We start from the raw sequence: 15506 nt of genomic DNA on the forward strand, positions 1-15506 counted from the left end.
TGCAAATTCTTGGATCAGCCCCAGACTTAGTGGCTCAGAGTCTCTGACATGTGGCTCAGAAATTGTGCTTCAGCAAGTCCTCCAGATTATTCTGATGCTGGCTAAGTTTGAGATCGCTGCTCTGTAGTCTAGACTGGAGCAGCGGTTCTCAGCCCTGGCTGCATGTTAGAATCACCGGGAGGACTTTTAAATGCTTCCATAGCACAGGTCTCAGAACAAGGAAATCAAGGTCTCTGGAGATGGGTTCTAGACACTAATAGCTTTAAAATCTCCTCAGGAGATTCTAATGCTTAGCCAGAATGGAGAAGCACTGGCCTTTGTTGAAAGTATCAGAAATCTGCTCAAAGTGGCCCAAGTTGTAAGATAGAGTTTTGAAGGAAACCAAGTCAAGGAGGATCTTAATGGAACTGGAAAGCACTAGGATCCTGGCAGTTCTGCAATCCATCTTGCATTTTCTCTGCGTGGCTGCTTTGTCTATTTTCTGTGCTTCTGCTTATTTGCCTCGACCTTTACTAAACAATTTCTGTTCATTGACTGTTTCTGCTCTTCTGATACTTGTCTTGTATGTACTGTTACTTATCATTGGGCCGACTCCATCCTTCCCAACTCTGCATAATCTTTCGGCTCCAACATCCAGTGCTCAGTGATGCCTAGAAGCTGGAAGACTTACTTTCCCTTGAGTCTTTAACCTGAAGCTGTGATTTCAGGACCCTACACAAAATAATATTTTGAGGAAGAGAAATGAATACTTTTTTTTACTAGCAGGGAATTTGCAAAGTAATAAATTCCAAAATATAATAGTAACTCTATATTATTGACAGTTGAAAGGGTGGAAAGGAAAGAAGATAAACAGAGAGAAAAACATCCCCTTCAGGTCCTTTACAGTCTATAAAACTTGCTTCACACAGGTAGTTTGTTCAGAAACCTACCTGTTGCCTCCTGACCAAGCCAATGTTCCTTATCCGGCAGTATCCTGGATCCCAGAAATAAGTCATGACATTCCTGAGTTCTTCCCTGCTAAATAGTCCACACACACACACACACACAACAAACAAAAAACAAGAAAAAAACCCCTGATATAACCTGTTAGTTCTAACACTCCATCAAAGAGTTAGTCTTCATCTTCCCCTAATATGACTCGGCAGAGCAATTTACCTATTTGTCCTTTTACATACTTACTATGTTCATTGTTGTGTATACCCTGCATTTCCTAATTGTAAGATTCCAATTAAAACACTTCAATTTCTGATAATTTTATTCCTTTTGCCACTTACAGTTTTTTATTCTTACTCTTACTTTTTTATTCTGCAAATAGTTATCCTCATTCTGCCTCATTAGTAAATTTGAAAAACTTACTAACCCAATGTTTTTTAATGCAATTTTATTGAAATATTATCATCATACAGTCATCCAAAGTATACAATTATTCACAGTATCATCATATAGTTGTGCATTCATCACAATTTTTGAACATTTTCATTACTCCAAAAAATAAAAATAAAACTAAGAATAAAAGTAAAAGTAAAAGTAAAAAGAACACCCAAAACATCCCATGCTCCTCCTCCCCCACTATTATTCATTTACTTTTTTTCCCCATTTGTCTACTCATCTGTCCATACACTGGATAAAGGAGTGTGAGCCATTAGGTTTTCACAATCATACGGTTACACTGTATAAGCTACATAGTTATACGCTCATCTTAGAGAATCAAGAAGACTGGATTGCAGTTTAACAGTTTCAGATATTTCCTTCTAGCTATTCTAACAACTAAAAACTAAAAAGGGATATCTATATAATGCATAATAGTAACCTTCAGAATGACCTCTTGACTCCATTTGAAATCTCTCAGCCACTGAAACTTTATTTTGTTTCATTCCTCTTCCCCCTTTTGGTCCAGAAGGCTTTCTCAATCCTATAATGCTATTACCCAGTGTTTTTAATTTCATATGTAAAAGCTATATTTCTAGAGACTGAGGAAGAAATATGAGGAAATACTCATAAAATATCAGAACTTCTGTCGCTTTGAAACACACACATGTGTAGGTATCATATGTTAATTTTAGTACACAGATCACAATTGCTCAGCATGATAAATTCTCACAAAATAAACATACCATGTAAGCACCAACCAAATCAAGAAACAGACCACCACCAGTAACCCAGAGACACCAAATACCCCACTCTGACAAAGGTAAACACTACCCTTGCTTCTATCACAATCAATTAATTTTACCTGTTTTTGAATGTTATATAAAGGGAATTATACAGTATGTTCTTCTGTGGCTAGCATGTTGTTCCATTCTCAATGCTGGATAATATTCTACTGAATGATAATAGCACAATGAATTAATCCATCCTACTGTTTCTGGTTTTAAGTTAGTACAAATAGTGCTGCTATTAATATTCTTGGTGCCTTTAGGTGTCCAATGTATGGATTTCTATTTGGGAGGTTCTAGAATTTACGACTATACAGTTTTAGAAGGTACTGCCAAATAGTTTTCCAAAGTAGTTGTATCAATTTCTACTTCTACTAGCAGTGTAGGAGAGTTCCAGCTACTGCATATTCTGGCCAAATTTGGCATTGTCTGTCTTCATGTTATTAGTGCTTCCAGTGGGTTTGCATTGGTATTTCATTGCAGGTTTTAAATTACATTTCCTTCATATAATGAGGTTGAGTGCATTTTAATTGTTGAAGGGTCATTTGGACTTTCTCTTTTGTGAAATGCCAATTATGTTTTTTGCCTGTTTAAAAATTTAGTTGCCTTTTTTTGTTGTTGATGTGTAGAAGTTCTTTATATATTCTCTCTTTGAGCCATTTGTTGGATATATTTATTGTAAATATCTCATTCCCCTCTTTGGTTTCATTCTTGATGGCGTCTTTGAATGCACAGAAGTTCTTAATTGAACACATCTAATTTTTTTGTGTATTTGTGTAATATTTTAATGCATATTCTTTTTTCAATATCAAACAATTTAATAATGTTGAGAACAGTGTTTAGCATCCTCACAGAGCTTAACTTCTGGATTTCAGCTATGCATCACTGAACATACAGGATGTAATACTAATGGAATATAGACTGTTTACAATATATGGTCAATAAAAGGAAGCAACAGTTTACTGATACAATTTAAATGCTAGAGATTGTCAAAAGAGAAGATTATTTGTGTTCTAAACTAGAGCTATTTGTTTATGCCAACTTTTTTCCCACTATAACCCAAGTAGAAGCAACAAGAATATGTTATGAACTTCCCCATGAAAGATGGTGTTCTGGTTTGCTAATGCTGCCAGAATGCAAAACACCAGAGGTAGACTGGCTTTTATATAAGGGGGTTTATTTGGTTACACAGTTACAGTCTTAAGGCCATAAAGCGTCCAAGGTAACGCATCAGCAATTGGGTACCTTCACTGGAGGATGGCCAATGGCATCCGGAAAACCTCTGTTAGCTGGGAAGGCACGTGGCTGGCATCTGCTTCAAAGTCCTGGTTTCACAATGTCTTTCTCCCAGGACATTCCTCTCTAGGCAGCAGTTCCTCAAAAATGTCACTCTTAGTTGCTCTTGGGGTGTTTGTCCTCTCTTAGCTTCTCTAGAGCAAGTGTCTGCTTTCAACAGCTGTCTTCAAACTCTTTCATCTGCAGCTACTCTCAGCTTCTGTGCCTTCTTCAAAGTGTCCCTCTTGGCTGTAGCAAGCTCCCTCCTTCTGTCTGAGCTCCAGAGAACTCATCAAGGCCCATGCTGAATGGGTGGGGCCGCACCTCCACAGAAACTATCCAATCAGAGTCATCACCCACAGTTGGGTGCAGCGCATCTCCATGGAGACACTCAAAGAATTACAATCTAATCACCACTGATATGTCTGCCCACACAATATTGCATCAAAGATAATGGCATTTTGGGGGACATAATATATTCAAACCAGCACAGATGGCAAAGTATAACAGAAAGCACTGGACTTGGTGCCGGAACACCTGGGCTCCAGAGCCCATTCTACCGTTTCTGACAATAGGAATGCTAGGAGGTGTCCCAGAGCCACAGTTTCTGTCTGGAAAACAGAGATAATTGTTGGAAAATTCCACTTCAAATGCAGGCTTTCACAAATAGCACATTAGACAAGACTTTTGTGCAAAACTTCCTGGTAATCAGCCACTGCATCTTGCCCAAAACCCCTTTCCCCAGCTATATACATTCCAATCCATAAAAGGACACTAAAACCCACTAGTCACTTCTCCATTGGCTCAATGCCATTCCTTCTCAATTCCCACTCCAACAGATCCCCAGGTCCAGTCATCACTTAAACCATCAGCTAAACCCCTGTCCATCTTGACCACCTGACCATCCCCGTAAGCAAAGCATAAATACAGCTCTTCCTTTGTCTCGAGTGGGCTGAAGCTTTGCTTCAACCCCCTGCCATGCTGGTGTGTAAATAAACTTTCCTGCCTGAAGTAGATCAGTCTCTATGCCCTTTATAAATGTGAGCCCCAAAATTTCTAACAATAATGTTATATATTTTTGTCAGATTCACAAAATTAGGTAACATGGTATGCCACAACTTGAAAGTGCTTTGTAAATATTACAGGGTTCTATACATTAGGGACCTTACTTTAGGCTTTTCAAAAAATGATAGTAAGTCAGTCACTGAAATATCAGTTCAGCACAAATATAAAGTTTGTAACTCATGATAACTACCATAGCTATTATTATGATAGTTTTGTGAGCTGGTTCTTGTCATCAACTTAGTCTGTATGAACACCTCTAATTTTTTTTTTAAATTTTGAAATAAATTCAAAGTTATAGGAACAGTTTCAAAAACAATACTAACCCCATACACAGAATTCCATCATACCCTGACCCCCCTCCCCTGATAACTCAATCCACCACCTTTAACTTGCTGTCACATCGCTCTTTCCCTCCCTCCCTTCCTCCCTCCATATCTATCATCCATCATCTATTGCCCTGTCTTCTGAACATATGAGAGCTAGTTGCCCACATCCTTGAACATACACTATAATTCACCTATATGCTTACCATGAACAAGAACATTCTTTTATGCAATCCCATTAAGCACAGCTAAGAAGTACAAGAGATTCAGCAATGATACAAAGCTTACATTCTTTATTTCCTTTTCCTTATGTCTCAACTGTGTCTCTTTGAGCCATCTGTCCTCCATCCTCCAATCCCATCCAAGTTCATCCTTGGCATTCAATTGTCATCTATTTAGACTGTCTTTATTTTTATTTTTTTTTCAGTTGTGGAAACATATATACAGCCTAAATCTTCCCATTCTACCCCCTCCCTAGCCTTCCATTAGTGGGATTAATCACCTTTAGAATTTTGTAATGCTCTTTCCCACCATCCATTACTAGAAATTTCCCTTCATCTCAAACAGCAACCCTACACTCATTTCTTAACTCCCCATTGCCCCTTCCCCCATTTCTCTTAACCCATACTCTACTTTTCATCTCTATGGTCATATTCTCTGATAATTTCTTTGTGTTTACTGTGGAGCTTAAAATTAACCTCTTAAATCCGTAACAATCTTGTTTTTCTTTGATACCACCTTCACTTCAATAGGACACATAAACTATGTTCCTATACTCCTCCATTCCCCCACCTTTATCTAGTTGTCTAAAATTACATCTTTTACATTGAGTTCAAAACCACTGATTTGTCATTAGAGTTTGTGTATTTTATATCATGTAGGAAGTAAATAGTGGAGTTACAGTTCAAAAATTATTGACTTCTATTTGTATTACATTGTGGTTGGAGAATGTGTTTTGAGTATATTCATTTTTTTTTTTTTTTAATTTCTTGAGGCTTGTTTTATGTCCCAGCTTGTGGTCCCTTCTGGAGAAAGATCCATGATCACTAGAGAAAAATGAGTGTCCTGGTGATTTGGGATGTAAGGTACTACATATGTCTGTTAAAATTCTCTATATCCCTTTCTCCTTTCTTTGTTTCTCTGTTGGTAGGGCTCTCTTTAGTATCTCCAGTAGGGCAGGTCTTTTATTGGCAAATTCTCTCAGCATTTGTTTGTCTGTGAAAATTTTAAGCTCTCCCTCAAATTTGAAGGAGAGTTTTGCTGGATAAAGTATTCTTGGTTGGAAATTTTTCTCTCTTAGAATTTTAAATATGTCATGCCACTGCCTTTTTGCCTCCATGGTGGCTGCTGAGTAGTCACAACTTAGTCTTATGTTGTTTCCTTTGTATGTGGTGAATTGCTTTTCTCTTGCTGCTTTCAAAACTTGCTCCTTCACTTCAGTATTTGAGTCTGATCAGAATATGTCTCGGAGTGGGTTTATTTGGATTTATTCTATTTGGAGTTCGCTGGGCATTTATGCTTTGTGTATTTATATTGTGTAGAAGGTTGGGGAAGTTTTCCCCAACAATTTCTTTGAATACTCTTTCTAGACCTTTACCCTTCTCTTTGCCTTCTGGGACACCAATGAGTCTTACATTTGGACGTTTTATTTTATCTGTCGTATCCCTTAGACCCATTTTGATTTTTTCAATTTTTTTCTCCATTCTTTCTTTTGTTCCTTCATTTTCTGTTCTGTGGACTTCTAGGACACTGAGATGTTGTTCAGCTTCCTCTAGTCTTGTACTGTGAATATCCAGAGTCTTTTTAATTTGGCCAACAGTTTCTTTTATTTCCATAAGATCTTCTATTTTTTTATTTACTCTTGCAATGTCTTCTTTATGCTCTTCTAGGGTCTTCTTTATGTCACTTATATCCTGGGCCATGGTCTTCTTGATGTCCATTAAATCCTTTGCCATGTCTTTGTTCCTCGACTGTAGTTCTTTGATTAATTTTGCCAGGTACTGTGTCTCTTCAGATATTTTGATTTGTGTGTTTGGAGTTGGATTCTCCATATCTTCTGGTTTTATCATATGCATTAAGATTTTCTGTTGTGTTTGGCCTCTTGGCATTTGCTTTGCTTAATAGGGTTCTTTCAAGTTGTAAAAAAAAATACCAATCTAATTCTTCAGAAACACAGTTTGGTGGCGTACACTTTCTCTAACTAACCAGCAGATGGCATCTGTGAGTCACCTATACCCCTCAAGTCAGTTCTCCACCTTGTCCCCACAGTGTGTGGGGAGATGATTCTTGTGGGGTTCAGTTGGAGAACTCAGTTTGGGTGTGTTGCTGGAGCCGTCCGCCCTGAATGTGGGGTGTGTGTACGGATGGCCAGGGAGGAAGGGCAGTTTTAATATTCAAATCTCCCAGGTTCCTGGAGATTCAAGGCCGCTGCAAGAGTCTAAGCCTTCATTTCATTTCAGCCCCAGACCCTCTCTCTCGCTGTCCCACAAACCACCGGACTTGGCGTAGTGTCCCTGGGTTCTCCGAGCGGGTCCCCCCTCCCAGCTGCGATCTGCCAGGGCTTCTGCCAAGAGAATGCCGTGCTATGTCACCAGTGTGTGCCGTCCCTCTAGGGAAGCCCCGGGCTGCAGGGCCATGCAGCTGCGTTTTCAGCCTGATGAAAATATGGCCGAATGGGGCATCTCAACCCCCGACTCCTCGCACAGTTCCTCCTTCCCAGCTCCGGGACAACTGGTGGAGCTCTGGGCTGTGGGCATGGCCCCGGGCAGGAGTTTATTCAGCCCTCTGGGGAGCCAGCTGCTAGCCACGGGGTTTCTTTCTGCTTCCGGCTCTCTCCTCTGTTCCCCCGGCCCCGAGGGTATCTGCAGCGGGTTATCTTCCAGGCCAGACACCGAGAGGCCAGCCCAGCCCCCTCTTGCTGTGTTTTACTGCATGGTTCCCACTATCGCAACTGCAGCCGCTCCTGGGTTTTTCCCTTTTTTTTTTTTTTTTTTTTTAAAAAGAGCCTATTGGTCTCCAAATGCCAAACCCTGGCTTCTCCAGACTACCGTGCGGCTGTGGGTCTTTCAGCCAGCTTACTCACTCGTTTCAGAATGCAGACTCCCGGTTTCACCAAGTATACGGCCCTTGTGGAACTAGCAGACCTTGTCCAGCTGGTGCATTGCTGTAACCGGTATTCTGGGTCACTTTCTGGTTTCTATCTAGTGTTTTTCACGGAGGTGTTTTTTTGCCCTGTCTCACCTAGCTGCCATCTTAGTTTCTCCCATCCTATAATTTTAAAATATTTTCCTTTATGGTAAATTCTTATCTGTGTCTTCTTTAAGAACTCTTTTCTTACTTCATGGACATACAGAGTAGCCTATGTTACACTCTAGTAGCTTTTTTATTTTCTTATCATATTTAGATCTAGAATCCATGTGTAATTGATTTTTAAAAATTAAGATTTATTTCTATTTTCCACATTTTTCATACGGATATCCAAATCTCCCAAGACCATCCTTTCCCCTTGCATCAGAGTATCAACTTAGACATAAATCAAGTGACTATATATGTGATTCTCTTTCTGGAATGTCCATTTCCCTCTATTGGTCACTTTATCTATGCTTTCACCAATAATCCTCTCTCTGAAATACTGTAACTTGAAAACAAGTCTTGATATCTGAATGTAATTTTCCATTTTTCTTTGTTAAGGTTGGCTCGGTTATTCTGGGCTCTTTTCATTTCCATATTGGTTTAGGATCAGATTGCAAATTTCCACAATTAAAAATTCAAAAAGGCAAAATGAAAAAGTACTCTGTGGATTCTGATTGAGACTGCTTTGAACCTAGGCAGACAGATTTGCTCAGAATTGAAAATTGTATTTTTTCTCAATAGTTAAGGGACTTCCACATCTTTAAATAAAATTATTCTTAGGTGTTTTCTGTTTTTATGCTATTTTAAATGCTATTTGTAATATGTAGTTTTCTATTTGTATGTTGGTAGTATGTATGAATATACTTGATTTTCATATGTTGACATTCTAACCTGCAAAAATAATTTGTATGCATATATTTTGGATATTCTACAATTTACATTCTTATTGTAGGAGAATGAGGACAGTTTTATTTCCTCCCTTTAAGCCTTATACTTTTTTTTTCTCCCCTTATTGCACTGTAAAGAATCTATAATGAAAGGTCAAATACACTTGGTGATATGTGCACTGTGCTTTCTTTTCCTGACTTCAGTGGGAAAACTTACAATATTTAATCGATAATTATAAAGATTTGCAAAAATTAAAAATGTTGTAGATAATTTTTATTAGGTTAAGGGAACTTTTTTCTGTTCCTAGATTTTGAGACCTTGGTTAGTTTTTAAACCACTTATGGCTATTGAATTTTATTAAATGTTTTTATATGTCTATTATGATTATCAGGTGAGTTTTTTCTTTATTCTGTAAATGTGGGAAATTATGTTGAATTTTTTTTTAATGTTTCAGCAACCCAACCGTACATTTCTAATTTTGACTAAATATATTATAATGCATTGCCCTTTTCTCCCACTTTTAATTTTAGACTTACAGAAAAGTTTGAAACAGAGAGAGTACCCCTATACCCTTTATCCAGCTTCTCTTAATGCTAATGTCTTGCACAATCATGGCCCAATAATCAAAATTAAAAATTAATGTTGGAATAAGACTGTATTATCTACAGACTTCATATGGATTTCACTAGCTTTTGCACTAATGTTCTTTATCTGTTTCTGGAGTCAATCCACGATCCACAATGTATTTAAATTTCATGTCTCCTTAGTTTATTCCAATATGTGAGAGTCCCTGTCTTTCCTTGTCTTTCATGATTTTGACACTTTTTAAAAACTACTGTTCAGGAGTACACCATTGTCAATACGTCTTATTCCTGGTGATGTTAACCTTAATCACTTGAAGTTGGTGACTGCCAGCCTTCTCTATTGTAAAGCTCCATTTTCCCCTTTGCAGTCAGTAACATTTTGGTGAAGATATTCTGACAGCATGCAAATATCCTTTTATCCTCAAACTTTTCCTACTAATTTTAGCATCCATCAGTTGATCTTGCCTAATACAATTATTACAGAGGCATTATGATGGTGATTTCCTGCTTCTTTCATTCTTCCACATTTATTAATTGGAATTCTGTAAGACAAAGCTGCCCCTCCCTTCCTCCTGCTATCCCATCTCTCCCTCATTCTCTCACTCTCTTTGACTGGTCAGTTATTTACTTGATCACTGATTTATATCACTATGGACTCATGGATACTCATTTTATTCTATGGGTTATAATCCTGTACAATCATAATCTAGATTGTCGATCTGAATTCTTCCAGATTTAGCCAGCTATTGGCTATTTTGCCGTTTTGATATGACCCCTTCCTTTTAAAAATACTTTTTAACCTTCTGGCTCCACAAGATGTGCCATATTCATCTTGTATTTTCCCTGCCTTAGCTTTGGAATCAACCACATCTCCAAAAAGAATGGCATTAGAAACCAAGATCTGGGTATTGGGCGTGTTTATTGCTATTGAGGTCTATTTGCTTCTAGGCCCTTCTAGTTGGATAGTTCTAGGAAATATATATGTATATATATGAACTAATGCATGCACATAACAATTTTTATTTCTGTATTTATCTCTTTGGAGATATATCTAAAAACCAAGAGTTTATAGTGATACCTCTGATTTTCAATGCAATTCCAGAGAGTTCATCCCAGCCTTCCCATTTTCATTATCTGTAACTTCTCTCTCCAACAACGAGAAGCTTGGTTCTGATTATATGTAATATAGTTATTTATTTATTCATTCCTAGTATACATATTAGGTAGTTCAGAATTACCAACCCATACTCCTGTAATAAACAAACTTGCAGTATTTGAGTACAGTTCTTTATTTCTTAGTTTTATAATATTATTTTGAAGATACTGTTTTTTAGTGTAATTTAGGATAGTTCTTTTTTTTCCCTCTCCCTTAAATGGGGTTATGTTATTAATTTCTAATTAAGATAGGTTTATTTATTAAAGTTTCTATTACATTTTGGTTTCTCTCACATCCTGGTTGAATTTTTAAAATTTACGTACATTAAAATTCACTCTTCGTGGTGTGCAGTTTTATGAATTTTGAGAATTGCACAGAGTTATATATCCACCACCACACTCATGATGTAGCACAGTTCCCTCATCCCCCCAAGTTCCCTTGTGCTGTACCATTGTAATCAACTTCTCTCCCCACTTCCTACCTCTGGCAACCGCTGACCTGTTTCCATCCTTATAATATTGCCTTTTCTGTAATGTGATATAAATGGAAATATGCAGTGTGCGACTTTTGGTTCTGGCTTCTTTCCCTTAGCAAAGTGAATTTAAGATTCATCCATGTTATTTTGAATAAATGCATATTGAAATCTATATTTTATTCCTTTTTATAGCTGAATAGTATTCCCTTATAAGGATATGTCAAAGTTTGTTTCTTTATTCCCTGACTGAAAATTTTCTGGGTTATTCCCATGTTTTGGTAGTCACGAATAAAGCTGCTATACTCATTCACGTAATGGTTTTTGTGTGAACATAAGTTTTCATTTCTCTTGGGTAAATACCAAAAAAATGGGATTGCCTGGTCATAAGATAAGAATATGCTTAATGTTTTAACATACTGTCAAATGATAAACCTGCGAAGATAGGATTCAGGTATTCAACTGGTAATGTTCATGGGCTTGAGCCCAGCTCTGAGCTCCTGGCCAATTGGAAATGGGATGCTGGTAATCCATGACATATAGTGACATCACGATTAATCGAGCTGTCAATTGTGGTTGAATGAGTTGAGGTTCCAACTCACCAAGTGACTTAGGAGTCCAAGTGGTTGCTGCAATGGACCGCTGTGGCAGTAATGAAGATTATAAGGACTGTGATATAGGATAGATATTTTTTAATGCATTTGGGTGCTTATAGGAAGAAAGTGATAAGATCATTTCCTTTAGCTCTCAGTTCATTGCATTGTTTGAGAAGCAAAGAGCTTCTATGGCAACCTCTAAAATACTATAATATTTCTTGTGGCCACAGGGGCTGATATTGCTGAAAATTAAATGGAAAATTTAATTGTGCAGGTTGCTGAAATGCAATTGAATTCTTGCTGAGTTTCTCATGTGAAAGTTAGAGAATCGATTTGCAAATAACAAGATCCTGGAAGTTAGAATGGGGTCATGTGTGGTCATACCCAGAAGACACTGACAATCTTGGACTCCAGGTCATTCTGAGCCTCCTTTAACAGTGGGGATAATGTCTGAGGATACTAGCCTGTCTCTGTTTGAAAATCTTGTGATAACCTTATCTAGGGCAGTTTTCTTGAAAGGGGATGTTCATTCTCTTTCAGACCCACCACAACTACCACAGGTCTCTCCTGATCTCTTAACTAGGATCAAATGTCAGCATGCTCCAGGAAGATGAGTACACGCTATGACTGAAGAGGAAATAGCTTACACATTAAAAGAATTGCAAGACTTTTCTAATATGTCAGCTGAAACCTGGGGAACGTGTTTTGGAATGGATTCTGTGGATGTTAAACCAAAAATGGAGGCTAATACTAGATTTGGCTGGCTTTATAGATGTGAATGCACATTCTAGAGATTCTGTTTTTTATTTGTTAGCTCAAATAGCTGGAGTGGCTCTAACAGCTTACTTGGTTGGTTGACTGAAACTTGTTTTTAACAGTGATCTACATTTAGCGAGGTGGAGATGTCAGAGCTTCTCTGGAATGATGTGGATGAGGACATACAAAAGCATAGCAAGATAGAAATGTCTACTAGATTTATGTTTTGAGACCTGTACACATACATCCTATCTATTTTCTGCAAGAGGGTTCAGAAGACACCCCTTTCACTAAGGCAGTGAGAAATAAATCAGGGGAAAGAGCATCTGCATCTGTGGAAAGCTTTCTGCTTTCTCTCCTTTGTAGGCAACTCTGTAAAGGATGAGATGGGGTCCCTGATTTCAATGGAGGTAATAGAATCCTGGACTAGCAGAGGCCAGGTGATAGCACTTAACTGCCAAAGACAAGATAGGGATACCGACTATAACATCCCTCCTATTCCTGATAATATGCTTTGTTCTGAAGTCTACTTTATCTGATAATTATATAGCTATCCAGCTTTCTTTTTAGTATTTAAATGGTGTATCTTTTACATCCTTTTACTTTATTCTATGTATTTCTATTTCAAGTGGATTTCATATAAACTGAATTATTTGATCTTGCTTATTTATCCAATCTGACACACTTTGTCTTTTAATTAGTGGGTTTTGACCATTTGTATTTAATATGATTATTGATATATTTAGTTTAATTTTACCATGTTATTAACTATTTCTATGTGTTTCCTTTATTCTTAGAGCTTTCCATCTTTTCTGATTTCTCTTATATTAATTAAGCATTTTTATGATTCCAGTTTATCTCCACTATTGAAGTATTATTATTATTTATGCCCCTTAAACTTTTTTAGTGGTTGCCCTCAAGTTTACAATATCCATTATTAATCAATTAGAATCTACCTTCAAATAATATCATAATGTTTCATGTGTAGTGTAAGGACCTTACAGCAAAACAAAAACTGTATTATTTCTCATAATTCTGCATGAGGAGCACCCAAGAAACTGGATGATTCTTCTGGTTAGCGTCACTTTGGCTTGTGCTGGATTGTCAAAGAAGGCCTCACTCGCATGTCTTGTGGTCGACTCGATGTCAGCTAGGTCACTTAGGATGACTTTGCAACTTGTCTCTTATTATCCTGAAGGCTAGCCTGCGCTTATGCATATGATAGTTGTTGCAAGGTTCCCAGGAGCAATAAGAGAGCAAACTCCAATGTGCAGTTGCTTTCTAAGCCTAGCTTGCATCACATAATTTTTTTTATTATTTTTAACTCTAGGGTTCCCGTGGTTTTGTTGATTAATGGCTTATTGCCTAGCTGCTCTGCCTCTTTTTTCTATATGATATGCTGTATTGCAAACGGCATGAGACTTGGAGACAGCAAATCTCATCTTAATGCCTGGGTTTATAATTATTAATTGTGTTATAATGTGTCATAATGTGTTATTGACCCAAAGAAGTCACATGACCAAGTCCAGATTCAAGGGGTGAAGAAATAGACTCCACCTCTTGATGGAAGTAGAGCATAATCCATGAAAAGGATTATACATAACATGGGAAGAATTTGTAGACATTTAAAAATATTTTCTTCGTGTTCTCAATTATTATCATTTCTTCCTGTAATTGGATTTTATATCCTTGCCCTTTTCCATAAGACTTCCAGAGCCTCCCTGTGGGAGGAATCCACTTCCCTACAACTGATGATAATAGGGGCCATGAGATGTTCTTTGACTAATGGAATGTGAGAATATGTGATGTGTGCTGTGCTTCAGCAGAAGCCTTAAAAGCCATTGCATGATTCTTCACCTTTGCTCATTTTCCCCTCTTCCACAACAGTAGCGTGTACCAAATTGGAGCTGCTCCTTAGTCTGGATTCTAGAAGAAAGAAAATATGCAAAGCAGAGTCACAGCTGTACTTTAGAATGAGTGAAAAATAAACCTTGTTTTCCTAAGCCATTGGGTTTTGGTGGACATTCTTTGCCACAGCAGAATGTATAGAAAGGTTATAGTGCTTTATTACCTTCTCTTTTTGTATAATTAGTCTATTCCTTTTAAATGAATCTTTCAAATTGACTTTTAAAATTATTAAAAAGTTTCTTTTTTTTTCTGCTTTTTTCCCGTTTCCTCCATAGTCACAAGAAAATTTCTCAAAAAAGATATGCATGATTTGTATTTCCTCACATCCTGTTTGCCCTAAGCTCCCTCCCTCATAACTTCAACAAAACAGCTCTTGCCAAAGTCACAAAAGATCTCAACCTGGCTGGTTCTAGCTAAATATACAGTATCCACTTGAGAAGGTTTATATTTTAAACATTTTAAGAAGCCAATATACCTCATCTGGATTTATTTTGTTCTTTGTTTGGCCCTTATAGGTATTCTGTGATTTCCATGGCCACTCTCAAAAGAAGAATGTATTCCTGTATGGTTGTAGCATCAAAGAGACCCTGTGCCAGGCAGAGAGCACTGTGGATGCATCCACCCTCTCGGAGGATGTCAGCTACAGGGTAAGCCTTAGGGGAGAATGACACCAGACATTTCATGTCCGTGTTCCTGACCCTGTCCTACACCACCGTTTTTTTTCTAAATAAGTATTTTAATAATTTTTCTTTATTATTTTTAACTCTAGGGTTCCTGTGGTTTTGTTGAGTAATGGCTTATTGCCTAGCTGCTCTGCCTCTTTTTTTCTATATGACAATGCTTTATTGCAAAGGGCATAAAACTTGGAGACAGCATATCTCATTTTAATGCCTGGATTTATAATTATTAATTGTGTGACTATGAGTCAGTAACATTACCTCTCTGAACTGCCCCTCTGTCATCTGTAAAATGAAGATAGTAAAAAAAAAAATGCCTCTCTTACATAGTCTATTGGAGGAACAATATTATACTGATTATGAAAGGAACTTAATTGAAGGAATGGTCAAATTTAAGGCATTAGACAATCCACATCCCTCTGTGTAAGCATTCTATAAAAAGCAAAGCAGTAGCCAATAGAACCCAATTTTATTTTTCCTTGTTTCCAGTGGTTAGAGTTCAACTGTTCCTCCACTGA

General features: G+C 37.5%; 1 protein-coding gene across 1 annotated transcript in view; it reads left to right on the forward strand.

The window, feature by feature from the left end:
* Positions 1-15506, forward strand: part of AGBL1 (ATP/GTP binding protein like 1) — a 1004372-nt gene that overhangs the window by 608088 nt on the left and 380778 nt on the right. The window contains exon 21 of the mRNA XM_037832989.1: positions 14827-14958. Coding sequence (XP_037688917.1) covers positions 14827-14958 — 132 coding nt within the window. The remainder of the gene's footprint in view (positions 1-14826; positions 14959-15506) is intronic.

The sequence above is a fragment of the Choloepus didactylus genome, chromosome 4 (genome assembly GCF_015220235.1).
Source record: "Choloepus didactylus isolate mChoDid1 chromosome 4, mChoDid1.pri, whole genome shotgun sequence".
Classification (NCBI taxonomy): Eukaryota; Metazoa; Chordata; class Mammalia; order Pilosa; family Megalonychidae; genus Choloepus; species Choloepus didactylus.